Source organism: Alosa pseudoharengus, unplaced genomic scaffold, assembly GCF_046254945.1.
Source record: "Alosa pseudoharengus isolate Yale_2024_CS ecotype anadromous, Long Island Sound unplaced genomic scaffold, YU_APseudo_1.1 YU_APseudo_1.1_scf_125, whole genome shotgun sequence".
Classification (NCBI taxonomy): domain Eukaryota; kingdom Metazoa; phylum Chordata; class Actinopteri; order Clupeiformes; family Clupeidae; genus Alosa; species Alosa pseudoharengus.
This window is the reverse complement of record NW_027468593.1, coordinates 13,698-27,500: the sequence shown is the minus strand read 5'-3', so window position 1 is coordinate 27,500 and position 13,803 is coordinate 13,698. Positions and strand designations below refer to the sequence as shown.

Here is a 13,803-nt window from a genome sequence, read left to right as displayed (position 1 = left end):
GCAACACCACCCAGCACCCAGCCGCCTGGAGGCTGGGCCACAGCAGCACTAATGCCCTTTTTCTAGCACAGAAAAAGCTGGAACTCAGGCCCAGCCACTAAACCACCACCCCCCACCCCCCCCATGCCAGAGCTACGGCCTCCACCTAGAAAACAGCACAGCGAGAGGAACAGGGTGCTGCAGGGGGCTTTCAACCCTGCTTGTGTGTCGGGCTCTACAGACAGTAGCTTTCCCTCTGGTCCAGACATGGGGACAAAAGACACCCCCCTCCCCCCACACACACACACATGCAACCACCCCTCCACCACTACCTCCACCCACTCATCCATGTAGGGGAATGTCTGGCAGCGCCATGGGGGGTTAAGCCCAGGGGAAAGGGGGCCCTAATCCTACCACCCCCCTCCCTCCCCAACCAACACACACACACAGACAGACTACTATGTCTGCCACTCCTCCAACCCCCAATCCCCCTTTCCTCGAAATACCCACCACACACACACACACACACAATACCCCCCCCCTCCCAATCTTGCGTGATCTGGCAGCACCCATCTGGACCCCCCCCCCCCCTCACCCCACCCCTGTTCTTAGTGGCATCGCAGATGGGCACAGAAACTCTGACTGACAGCAGTGCATCTGTATACCTTTGCAGCCTGATAAGCGCACTGCTAAGCTGGCGAGAGTCCTCCAGGCCCCCAGCCTGTGCAGCGTGCTTGACTACCCCAAACGACAACCGCACAACCACAACCACTTCAAACTACTACGCTTCACAGAGAGATACAGGAAGTGACATCTCACAACCGCACAACCATAACCACTTCAAACTACTGCACTTCACAAAGAGATGCGGGAAGTGACATCACACATGCGCCGCAGATGTCTACTGTGCATGCATGTGAGGGCTTTGCAGCAGTCCTGCTTGAGCTTAAACAGGGTTGTCAACAACTGAACCTATACTTACTGCTTCTGGTGGTGACCCAGGTTACCACACACACACACACACACACACACACACACACACACACACATAACTACACTGCTGAAAGAGTCAAGCAAATGATGTAATGCAGAACCACATCACACATTCTAATCTAAGAGGGCGTGCTGCTGCTGGCCTGTGTTTTGACTATGGCACCTCTGTCAAGTGCTGTCTCACCAGGTTGTTAAATGATATTCTAACGCTGAGCAAACGTGCCAGATAACAGGAAGGGAGACAGGGAGGCAGGTTTTATGAGCTGCTGCTATGGAAACGTGGCGCTGGAGAGTTGCGCTTGTTGTTCCACAGGCTACACACACACACACACACACACACACACACACACACACACACACAGGCTACCTACTCCCCACTCTTCCTTCTCCAGGACCCCAGCCAGCAGAAGGCCACCTCCATGGTTAAGACAATCACTGGGGCAGGATTAACGATTAGCGTCTTACTTTCAAGGCTCCAGCGCACTTATGGGTGCTTACGCCCGGGTTTATTTTAAAATATGTGTGTGTGTGTGTGTGTGTGTACAGTATGTATGTGTATGTATGTATGTGTGTGTGTGTGTGTGTGTGTGTGTGTATGTATGTATGTGTGTGTGTGTGTGTATGTGTGTGTGTGTGTGTGTGTGTATGTGTGTGTATGTATGTGTGTGTATGTATGTGTGTGTGTGTGTGTGTGTGTGTGTGTGTGTGTGTGTGTGTGTGTGTGTGTGTGTGTGTGTGTGTGTGTGTGTGTAGGGGAATTAACAAGCGAGTTACATGAGTGTTTACCAATTCAGTCTTTAGCAGTCCAGTCAGCACTCATAATCAGAGCGTCTCCATCCATCAGCAAAATGTACACACGGAGGAAAGAGTTTCTCATGAGTGACCGGTCCCATGCTGACCTGCCTGCACTGCACCGCTCAGAACGGCTGTTCAAGACAACCATCTTCCAGACCTCCGTGCCGCCTCAGACCTCAACAAACTATTCAGCTCATTTGAAGTGTCCTTTGTGACACTCATTCCCAGCTGGTGCCTCTGGCCCAGGTCCGGCCCACGCTCGTACCAGCCTCAGCAGCTACCTGGAAGGTGTGACGCTATCAGAGAGAGGCAGCAGCAGCACACACACACACACACACACACACACACACACGGGGAAAACAAACACACTCTTCAACACGCAGAGCTCCTGATGATGTCATGGAAGGCTCCGGAAAGCGAATGTGACGTGAGGAGTGACAGGAATTATCAGTGCTGGTTTTCAATAGCAGCCTCTGGAAGCCCGGCTGCTGCTACCCTCCCCATGCCATCACCCAACCGCTGCCATGGCATGCCACACAAGGTGAAGAGCGTTGGTCACCACGCCAGTGATACGACTACTATGGCCATAGTCCCCCGAGTTTTAAAGGTGAATGCCAAGTAATCATTCCCATTTTTCTTGGTGTCAATCACCAATAAACAATGGGTGCTGCATTATGCACCTGCACCAGCAAAGAGCACCTGTTGTTGGGTAAGCAGTAGCAGTAGCAGTAGCTCTTCTTTGCCTTGCTACAAACAATGGGTGCCGTTTGATCAGCATTTGAGAACTTTACAAACGTTCTCTTCAACAATATTCCACTCACCAATGGTCCCTCTAGGTGCAAGGAGACTTGGCAGGAGAGGCTGTCCTCCTGAAGGCCACTAATGGGTGAGTCAGCATTCTGGCACAGCCCCCAAAGGCAACCTGATCGGACCCGATGAAAAGCCCTGCCATCCCTGATGAAGCCAACAGGCTACCTCCATACAGCTCAGCCTGCCTTTCCCCCCATACAGAGGGGGAGAAAACAAACAGCGCTCAGGGCAAGACTTGGGATCAGGGATGGGAGTGCGAGGCTGTGTGTCTTCAATCAGCAGAAACTAGAGAGCGGGAGACACACAAGGTATAACAAAACACCTAGCCCACAAAAACAGAGTGTGTGCCTGTTCGTACCTGAACTAAGCAAACAAGGAAGATCAGTTTACTCGTTTTGTAGCTACATGTGCTGGTACATTCAGATGACAGGTGTTGACACTTGTTGAGACTATTGTACAACGGATAACAACTAGTATTGCTATCCAATAAAATGTCTTTCATGACATCTTCATATCATAATCTCTTGAATTTATGAAAATGAAAATCTAAACCGTCAAAATAAAAACCTCTCAGAAATAACCATTTCAAATACTGTAGCTGTGGAACTGTATATTTAAGGAGCTAAAAAAACATCTTCTCCGACCTGTTTTCTCTGAATAATATCCCCTTTAGGTCAAATCGGACCCTAAGAATGCGCAACTGGCGGAATTCAGGAGCGCATATTTTCCGTTCCACCCTCCTGTTATTCCAGAGTGTTGCGTGTGTTGTTTGTCTATATGAACAATTACCTGAAGGGAGTGGAATGAAAACAGTCTGGGAGGGGGCCTAGAAGAATAGGGTCGAATACCTTACAAGGCTCTTGAATCCAGATAACGTGGGAGGATATGATTCAAAACACACACACACACACACACACACACACATACATCTGTTTAATAATAACAATAATCATTGAACGCAATTTAAATGACAATTAGATTTGGTTAGACCAAATCAAATCTGGAAAGCATATCCATGACAAAGGGATGATGTTCACTGTTAATGAGTTCAAAACAGTTGTCACACCAATCCTCAACAATACACTGACTGCTTCACACACTAAATGAATATTCCAGGAGCCTTCTAGAAGTCACACCTCTGTTCTCTCAACACCAAATGCTTTAATGACACAAAGTTTGGTGTTAAAAGATAAATCAGCACACTGTTGCATGTTACTACATGTGATTTCAACCTCATCTCTACCTAAATGTTATTGACTTGAATCTTAAGAGAGCATCTTTTCAACAGCACATTGCCTGACACTTCAATTATTAGCCCTGTTGATGTTTGCCCACATTGACACACCCTGTCTACTTGACTCTGGCTGGACTTGTGAAGGACCCCCCCCCCCCCCCCCCGTGATATGGTGACACACAGCAGCTGTGTGTAATCACACTTGTGCTTTTGAGGAGGTCATCAGAGACTACCAGTGGAACAGGACTCTGTAATTGTCTTATTACATAACCATGTGAAGCAACACTGTTAAGGAGATGGGACACTAATTGGCTATTTGTGTGAGATGGAAAAAGTTTGATGGCAAAAATTGTGTGCAGTTATAGTCTTTTTGTTTGATAAAGATTTCAACTTTTAAGTACTTATCTAATATAAATAAAATCAAGTAGATAACAAAACTAACCAGAATACCCTATAGCTGGACCTTATGTGATCAACAACCCAAAGGGCTTAATGTCTGATCACTCAAAGTCATAACACACAAACAGGTAAAAAAAGAGTCCCAGAGAAATTGACCCCCATTCCAACCAAACAGCTAACATTTCATTTCAAATGATCATCATCTTTAATGTGGCCATTACATTTTCAGTAGCCTAACTGAAACGACACGTGGGCTTACATGAAAAGGTGAATAATATTAATAAGATCATCAGTAGGCCTATTAATTAAGTTCCCCACAATGTCATGGGCATGGTCACACATGCATTTCTGCTAATATCTGTTCCTTACAGATCAGTAAACAAGACAACAAGATCAGTAAACAAGACAGCAAAACAAATGTTATCTGTTATTGAATGGCCAATAGACGCTTCTAGAGTCTATTCTGCCATTACAACACAAAACCTTGAAAGCCATTAAGCAATCAAAGATATAAGAATAGTGAATTGTAAGAAAATGAATGTTTCTTTAGAGACTTTCTTGAGAAACATCAGTGTTTCCCATACATTGACTTATTTGTGGCGGCCCACCACAGTATCAACACTGACCACCACACAATGAGTTTCCTGGTTGTACTAAATTGTGCTTACATCTGGTTAGAATCATAACCACACTGCACTAATTTGTTAAAAAACTGTTGCATTCAAGTTAATTCTGCAAACCTATACCACCACAAATATAATTCAATTCTGTGGGAAACACTGAACATTATTTTTATTTCTAGAGACATTAGCTTGAGTCTCTCACGAATGAAAAATAATTTGCTGAATTCCTTTAGGCTAATAAAGTAATCTGCTCAGAAATGTTAACAATTTCATACTGCAGTCTGCCTGCGTTTGCATTTGGAATGAGAGGGGTCCATACCGCAGAAAACAATGTTTTCAAAAGCACAATGAGGGAAAACAGTCACACAAAGTCAAGTGCAACGTTGCTGGTGAATGCCATGATTTAAATTAGCTCCGAACAAAACCTCGTTTGTCTGATTATTGTCCACCCTAATCTCAGAATGAAGCAAAAAAATACATTCATTATGGGCGGAAATCTCATTGTTTTAGCGAACAGCTCTATTTTAACCTTTTGCCAGACTAGGCAATGCCAACGCCGGGGAGAGATGGGGAATTTTGCGTCACGTTTCAACAGGTGATCACAAGACCTGCTGCGTTCTTTGGTTTGTACGATTCAACAAAGGCACTGTGACTGAACAGTGAACAGTCATTCCTCCACATTAACATTTCTCGCTGTAGTCTTCGTGTGATGGTGCAAAATAGGCTACATCAGACAATAATCCGTCGCAGATATGCTCTTATGAGAGACGGACAGGTGAGACTGCAGTAGGCTACAGTCGTCTGATGTCAGATTCCTGTAGGTCGAACGCACTTACCTCGATCCATTTCTGCGCTTCGCGGAAGGCCGCCTCCGGTGCTGGTTCGGTGTGAGGCTGATGCAGTTGGAGGTGTCGTCCTGCATCCGAGCCAGGGCTGGCCATTTGAAAAGCCGTTCGGAGCTTGAATGAATCAGCAACACAAAAATAACACAGTGTTGGACGGATAGCCCACACACCTCTAACGTGGAAAGCCGAGTAGCTGAATTAGCGAAACTTGTTTAGTAGTTTGTCTCGCCGTGTCTGACTCGTTCCCCTCTCCCCTGCCTCTCCCAGCGCTTTGTGGTAGTGTTTCCTTGCCGCAGACCTGTGCTGCTCTTGCAGATGAGACGCCCCCCTGTTTCTCAACCGCAGGGACCGTGACTGCCTCCGACCTGCATTAGGAATCGAACCAATAGCTAAAAATACATGCAAAAGCGGAGCGACTCCAGCGGCCAATAAGAGAAGAGCAGCCCGTCCCACATCCTCCGCTCACGGTGAAGCACTCTCCTCTGAGGAGCACTGACTGCACAGCAGTTTGATGCAACCTTAAAACATGTTCAACAGAATACTACAATGTTATGCAAACAAAACTAAACCAAAGATGTTAAAATAAACGTTATGACTGAACAAAATCTAGTTTAGCTAATTGTGTTCTCTATATGCACTTCAAATGGGCTATTAAACATTATAAACATTTTTGTAAACAGTGCTTGATTCCTAATGCAGGTCAACAGTATAGTGAGGGTCCCTGTGGTTTCGAAACAGGAGGTGTCTCATTGCTCTCCTTCAATACACACATCAACAATGTTTCTCGCAGTGCCTTTTTCCTCATTTCCTTATTCCTGCATATCAACAGCAAATAATTCCTCCTAAACAGTAGTTTTAGTTCTAGTAGTAGCACAAAACAATTTTGACACTTAAAGTAGTGCAGTTATTTTTGTAGTCATCCACCTATGGAACATGCATTGAAGACGAAGAAGAGTGTGTTTCACGGATTGGGATGAATGCAGAGACTAAATTTCCCTCACGGGATCAAAAGAGAATATATACTTATACTTATACTTATACTTACTATACCCACAGTACAGTGTAGATGACAGGTTTTTCTGACGCTGAGGCAGTTTTGTCTGAAGATGACAGCGGTTTTTCTGACGCTGAGGCAGTTTTGTCTGAAGATGACAGGTTTTTCTGACGTGGAAGCAGTTTTGTCTGAAGATGACAGCGGTTTTTCTGACGCTGAGGCAGTTTTGTCTGAAGATGACAGGTTTTTCTGATGCTGAAGCAGTTTTGTCTGAAGATGACAGAGGTTTTTCTGAGTCTGACACCTAAGTCTGAGATCTGAAGATGTCCTAAAATGAACACCGTACCACAGCCCTCACTCTGCACAGTGCAGAAGTCCTGGTCAACGCTCATGTTACATCCCGTCTTGACTTCTGCAAACCATCCTGTCTGCATGCCAAATAAGCCACTCTTTTATCTCCAATTAATCCAAACCTCTGCAGCAAGGATCATCACACGTTCCAAATCCGCAAGCCATGTGACACCTGTCCTTGTCAGCTTCATTGATTTCCACATTTCAAGACCAATTTCAAATTCTGCTGCTCACATAAGGCCCTACTTAATCACACTTCTGCTTACACAACTGACCTCCTGGAGAACTACACCCCCACCCACTCACAGACCTCCTCCTGCAGAACTACACCCCCACCCACTGCTGTAGTTCAGCAGGTCTACTCACAATACCTACATGTTACCAAATTCTGCTGCTCACATAAGGCCCTACATAATCACACTCCTGCTTACCCAACTGACCTGCTGGAGAACTACACCTCCACCCACTCATTGCCATCCTCCTGGAGAACTACACCCCCACCCACTCACTGCCCACCTCAGCAGGCCTACTCACAATACCTACATGAACCTCAACACCACAGGAGAAAGAGCATTCTGATACGCTGCCCTTAGCTCTGGAATTCTCTTCCCCTTAACATCAATGGGAATCTATTGAGGACTTCAAGTCATCTGAAAACTCTGATCAGTGTAGAACAGTTTAAATCATTAGCTGTGAATATGATATTAGGCCTACTGTTTTATTTTTGTATGATTTGTATTTGTATGTTTATATTTGTGAAGCAACCTTAGACAAATAGTCTAAAATGTCTAATTTTCTGTCACTGCCTGCATGGATGTTTGAAGCTGGAGCATAGTCATACGAGTCCAAAAAGATAGATCTGATCAACCTGAATGGAAATAAATGAGTTTAATCTGTTTTGTGAATTAAATTGATATAGGCCTACTCATCTCCTTGCAAACATGACGTAAATATGCGCCATATCCAAAGAACAGTGAAAACTGTCATGAATTACTTTGAAAAATCTTTGACTGCACTCATTTACACATGGCCCATAGCAGAACTGTGTATCTTCCCTGATTTATTTATTTATTTAATCATGTATTAATGTATTTGTTGCATTTCATGTGTTTTAAAGGGAAAGTCAGGTCATGACTTTCATGTGAGATGCAGCCTTGTCTACCGCCCCCTGCTGTTCACGAGTTCTGCTTGCGTGTGAATAGGTCCTAAATTAAAATGAAATTTGATTTAATTATATAGCCTTTACATAACTATTCGTCTATATTTCAGCACTGATTGTTATAATAGTAGCCTATACTCGTATGGACATTCACTGCCGACTACAGAATAACAGTAGGCCTAAGATGAAAATTTAAAAGCGATTAAGCCTTGACATAAGGCTGCCTTTATTAGTGTCGCTACGCCTTTAAGGTTTCTAGGATACACAACACATGCTCCTTTACACTTCCGCGATTCATTCAAGGAAGAAGAAAAGCCTCCCAAACAAAGCTGAGTTAGCGATTTAGAGGTGCTGATCTCAGAAGAGTGTCTAGAGCGCACACTTTTAGGGCTAGTTGTATGTTTCCCAATACGCATCTGTGAAGCAGGCGCCTGTTCTTGACAGTTGTCATATGTCCGTGGCACATTTAACGCTACAGCCAAACTCCTCCTGACATGCACAGCACAGACCGACTCCAAACAGGCCAGGCTACACATACAGCCGAGAATCTCTTGGTTAGATTATGCTAACGTGTTTCATGTAAAGGTTTTCCGACATATGACAAGATTACTGGGCCCTACTCCACCAAGCCCTATCTGCAGCACTTTAGGCCTATAAAGTGGTAAGTAGGTAGGCTACTAGATTGTTTTTCTATGGAATGCTATGCTGCAGTTTATGGTAGCGTACATAGACTAGACTAGTAAAATGGTAACCTATTCTGAATACCTATAACGGTAACAGGTAGCCTAACAGATGGCAGCAGGTTTATTGCATATTTCTAGGCTTATGTGCTAATGAACATTAGTTAGGCTATTCTATTAGATTGTCCACATGAATTCAGAGTCAAAGATCTGAGACTGATAATGTCCTAAATCGATGATTTTAAATAGGCCACCCGAAATATTGTCAAGGGGAACTGTAATGCAAGTATTTGATTTAATGTGGTTAGAAAATAGTGTGGTTTCGTCCAGTAGATGGCGCCATAACCCTTATTTAATGCTACCTTTTTCTCAAACGATCTCTCAGGACTTGCATACAGTTTGAATCCTAGATTATCCTGAGAGACTTTTTAAACTAAACTAAAGCAATTGTAAGCCTTACAAGAATGAACTTCCTTATGCTACTGATAATTAAATAATTCATAGACTTCATAAACCAAATAAGCTACAGACTTATTGAAAACCCTTGTAAAGTTGTGTTTGTGATGCCTAACCCCCTACACCTGTTGCCTTTCAGCATTCCCACCAAATCACCTGTGATAATGTCCCTCCTTGTTGTCTCGCTGCCCATGGTTGTCATAGTGACAGTTCGTTATGGTGCGGATCTGTTAGCTTTCTGCCGACAGCTGTTCAACCAGGCTGTGAAGCTCACGCGTGGTCACCCGACAGTGAGCATAGACAAGACCCATGCCTTTGTTTTCTCAAACTGCACCCATGGCCAAGTTGACAGCGTGCTGGAGACTTTCCACCTGTACAGCGACTCACACCCGTCTCTGTGCATTGGCCAAGAGAAAGGTGAGACCAGAATGACTGTGGGTCTGACTGGAATTGTCACAGAATTCTATCCTATTTGTTACACATATGGCATGATCGACAAATCATTCACATTTGAAAAGAACACACATGTACACAGTCAATGAAAGAGAGGGGGGGGGCATAGCCTTTAATCTTTTGAATTCCCTAGGCCAACCATCTTAGGTATACTTAAGTACTACTTGTAGTAGCCTACTACTATTACATGGTATAAAGACGGGACAAAGACCAATAGACACGACTTAAGAGAGACACTGCAGCCTCTTCCATCTTAAATCTACTACACATCAGTACTCAGCATATCTTGTCTAGACTTGTTAATATGATCTGACTATGTTAGATTAACAGTTTAGTGTCACGTAATCTGCACATCTAGCATGTGCCATGAAGTTGTGATATAGTTAGATAATGCTCTCAAATCTGCACTACATATACATGTGCCTTGATATGCTCACAGTATACAGTGCGTGCACACACCTTTATAAGTTAGTGGATAACTGAACTTGTGGATAGTGACATCTTGAGGCAGTGAAGGGGACTTGTCAAAAGCCATTACATACGCCATTAAAAAGCAACTTGCAGGTTGGAAACACTATAAAGCATAGTGCAGATAAATTATGAAGGAACTAGGTTCTCAGAAAGAAAAAAAATGATAACTACGCCAGAAACAACATATTCTAATAAAATTGTGACAAAATAACTTCCTCATCTATAAACCACTACCCGGAAGTGAGGTAACAGAGGGCAAACAGATCAAGTTTAGTGGATGGTGTAATGGATCCTGACGCAGACTCAGAGGAGATTGCAAACAACGAAAACGCATTTGAGAGGTAGAGTTGTGAGAACCAGGGACTCTGTGATAACGGTGGCTAAGCATGTCCTGACAGGATGCAATGCAAGCAGACATTAGCGATAAAATCTGTTTCATTACATTGTTTTCAATTGGAGTATCCTGACTGCAAGCAGCGCGATGCAATTTTTGTTTTGAGTTTTGTCTTTTGTCGGACGCCCCGTTTCTAATTGCGCTCTGTCGCTCGTGTTGCTCTGCTATTTTGAATGAGAATGTTGCAATAGAAGGGCATATTTAACGGATTTAGTGTAGACAGACATAGCCTACAAGACAGTCACTCGCTGGGATCTTATTAGGACTATGACTAACGCTGTGTCTGCTGTGTCTGCATCAATGACATTATCTTGATATCCTTTTATAAATCTGCTGTAGCAATCATACTTTCAACGTTGCTGTTGATGAAACAGCCATGTGGAATATTCACAATATTTCGTGACAATTGGGCAACATGGTAAATAACAAGAAACTGTTTGATGGCCCATATATATTCTGTCACGAACTTTTGGTGGAAAAGTTTCAAAGTTATTCACGAGGGAAAGAAGAAGGTAGGCTACACTTTTGGAAGAGGAAGACAGAAACACGTAAGATAGCAGTAGCTACATAAGTGGCAGTATAGCTTAGTGATAGGGTTAGGCTACTATGGACACATTCACAGAAGGAACATTTAAAACTTTGCTAAAGTCATTATTAAAGGAACCGTATGTAAGAAATGTATTTCAATTAATCATAAAATGGCCCTGATAAGTCACTAGACATTAAGAAATCATGTTCATTTCAAATACATATATCACTGACAACAGTAGTCCTGCCAGGATATTGTCATTTAAAAAGTGAAGTTGCAGCCCTCAACTGATGTTGATGTTGTGTTTTGTCATGTCATGTTGTGATTTGGCCTGATGCGCCACCCTCCACCTATCTACTAATCACAAAGTCAGTAGTGTTTCGGCATCCGTGTTAGCAACCTCGAGTCAGGGGGGAGGGGGAGGGGATAAACCGCTCTACAGTAATTTGAAAGTGGTTGCAGTACCAGTTTTGGCCACAATCTTACATATGGTTCCTTTAATCAGAATATGCCATGTGACATGTAAGCTAAACAGGAATATGTACGGAATATTTTCTTAACAACTCATGTAAACACCATATTCGCAATATTGTGTTTTTCTGAATAAGGTCAATTACTTGTGTAATAATAATGTCAATGTACACGTTGTGACATATGAGGCGGTGAAGTCCCCTCTTTAGGCTACATGCACAAAACGCACCCAAGCACGAAAAACCTTGCTTTCTTATTGAAATGATGGACGCAATGTCCTTACAGGCTGGAAGTCAGCACAAACATAATAATTAACCACTATGACTTTCCAAAAAAAGAACTCTCTCTCTCACCACTGTCTGAACACTACTATCTACACCACAATGAGGGCAAAGCGCAAGCTTCAGGGGCCGTTTATACAAGAACAATTGCGAAGGAAGACGACAAAATATTTTATCATAAGTGCCTTTCGTTTACACGGCGACCCCGCCATCGTGGCTTGAAGACGCAAAAATCTGAAGACTCCTTCCAGAGTGTAGAGTTTTGAAGACGACCCGGGTTGCGTCTCCGTCTAAACGGCTAAACCAAAGATCCTTGATTACCTCTCTGGCTAAACTGTCAAATTAGAATGTCTGCGCGTGACGTACCGGGGTTCTATCACACCACCACCCAGCGGTCTGGAATGCATATCCAATCGAATATCACATACTCTTGCGTCTTCATATAAACAAAGATTTCCCCCTGAGAATGCTCGTCTAAACGCGAATAAAAAAATGAAGACGAGACGCCACTTCTGCGTCTTCTCTTTTCATCGTCACCGTATAAACGTAGCCTCTGTCTACCTCCACCTACGTAATATGACGTGTTTGTGGGCTGGAGAGGCATATTTAGGAGGCTACTTCAGATGGGCACACTTTCTTCTGAATAACTGTCCGTAGGTTTTTAAAATGACATTTTCAGACAAGATGAAGTATAATTTCAGTTTTGAAATCAACCTGCAAATTGCTCTTTAACTTGAAACAGGAAGTACTACAGACATATGTATTATAGAATAATGCCACTGTTCCAGGAAGGTACAGAAAATAAATGTATGGCCTTATGGCGGTGATGATCATTGTGTTATATTTGCAGCCATTTCTGTGATAAGTAGAATCACTAGCATCACAATTGGTATAATCGGCAATACCTACTGTGACTTCCAGGTGAGTTTCTGGACGAGGTTGTGAGTAATGCTGCCCCAAGGCTGGTGCTGGAGCTAGGGATGCATTGTGGGTACTCGTCGGTGCGCATCCTGCGTCTGCTAGGCCCTGCTGGCAGGCTTTTTGCTGTAGAGCAGGATCCTGAGACGGCCGATAAAGGGGAAGAAATCATCCTAGTGGCTGGCTTCAAACACCCACAGGTGCGTTGTCAAGGGAACACCATGTCTGGGCCCTGAGGGAGCTGATGGCCTTATGGGGTTATTTGCATTATCCAATAACATGAATCACTTCTTGAACAATATGCTGTATATAGATACAAGCTGCAATGCTTTCCCTCCATGCATTACCTTTAAAAGATATGCCATTTTTATGGCATATGAAATTTACTGAAATTTAGTGCGTCCTGTTCTGTAACTTTTGAAGACTGCTATTTTAACAATCAACACATAAAAAAAAAAAAAACAGGTCTGAGATCTATTACAGAAAATGTATTGAAGAATAATATCAAACAAAAGCACTGATGGCTCACTCCTCTACTTCCTGATTCTCTCTTATAGTTCCAGGTGTTGACATGTCCCTCAGCAGAGGCCATTGCTGGGCTACAGGCCCACATGGGTGACGCCCAGGGCCTAGATCTGATTCTAATGGACCACGACGTGGAGCAGTACCTACCAGACCTGCTGGCCCTGGAGAAGTGTGGTGTCCTTTCCCCGGGCTGTGTGCTTCTGGTCAACGGCATCTTCTGCACGGAGGCAAGACCCTTCCTGGAGCACATCCAGGCCCGGCCACTGTGCTACACCCAGCGCAGGCAGCTACAGGGGCTGATGGAACTGACCTGGAACAGGGCATCGGACGTGTGTTAGAGGGATGAGAGGCGGGAACAGGGCATCGGACGTGTGTTAGAGGGATGAGAGGCGGGAACAGGGCATCGGACGTGTGTTAGAGGGATGAGAGGCGGGAACAGGGCA

At 44.0% G+C, this 13,803-nt stretch overlaps 2 protein-coding genes across 2 annotated transcripts in view; one reads left to right on the top strand and one right to left on the bottom strand.

Moving 5' to 3' along the window:
• LOC143121003 (LIM and calponin homology domains-containing protein 1-like) overlaps positions 1-6,036 on the bottom strand; it is a 49,273-nt gene extending 43,237 nt beyond the window's left edge. Inside the window, exon 1 of the mRNA XM_076281414.1 lies at positions 5,670-6,036. Coding sequence (XP_076137529.1) covers positions 5,670-5,774 — 105 coding nt within the window. The 5' untranslated portion in view covers positions 5,775-6,036. The remainder of the gene's footprint in view (positions 1-5,669) is intronic.
• A 2,470-nt stretch (positions 6,037-8,506) lies between these two features.
• On the top strand, positions 8,507-13,803 carry LOC143121002 (catechol O-methyltransferase-like). Its single transcript, XM_076281413.1, has 4 exons — positions 8,507-8,843; positions 9,458-9,735; positions 12,839-13,035; positions 13,393-13,803. Exons 2-4 carry the CDS (start codon positions 9,483-9,485, stop codon positions 13,696-13,698), a joined length of 756 nt encoding a protein of 251 aa, XP_076137528.1. The 5' UTR covers positions 8,507-8,843; positions 9,458-9,482; the 3' UTR covers positions 13,699-13,803.

Excerpts from the sequence above, each read along its gene's own strand:
- LOC143121002 (XM_076281413.1), top strand. The coding sequence starts at position 9,483 with ATGTCCCTCCTTGTTGTCTCGCTGCCCATGGTTGTCATAGTGACAGTT. Across the intron at positions 9,736-12,838 it reads GTGCATTGGCCAAGAGAAAG|GTGAGTTTCTGGACGAGGTT; the intron begins GTGAGACCAGAA and ends TGTGACTTCCAG. Across the intron at positions 13,036-13,392 it reads CTGGCTTCAAACACCCACAG|TTCCAGGTGTTGACATGTCC; the intron begins GTGCGTTGTCAA and ends TCTCTCTTATAG.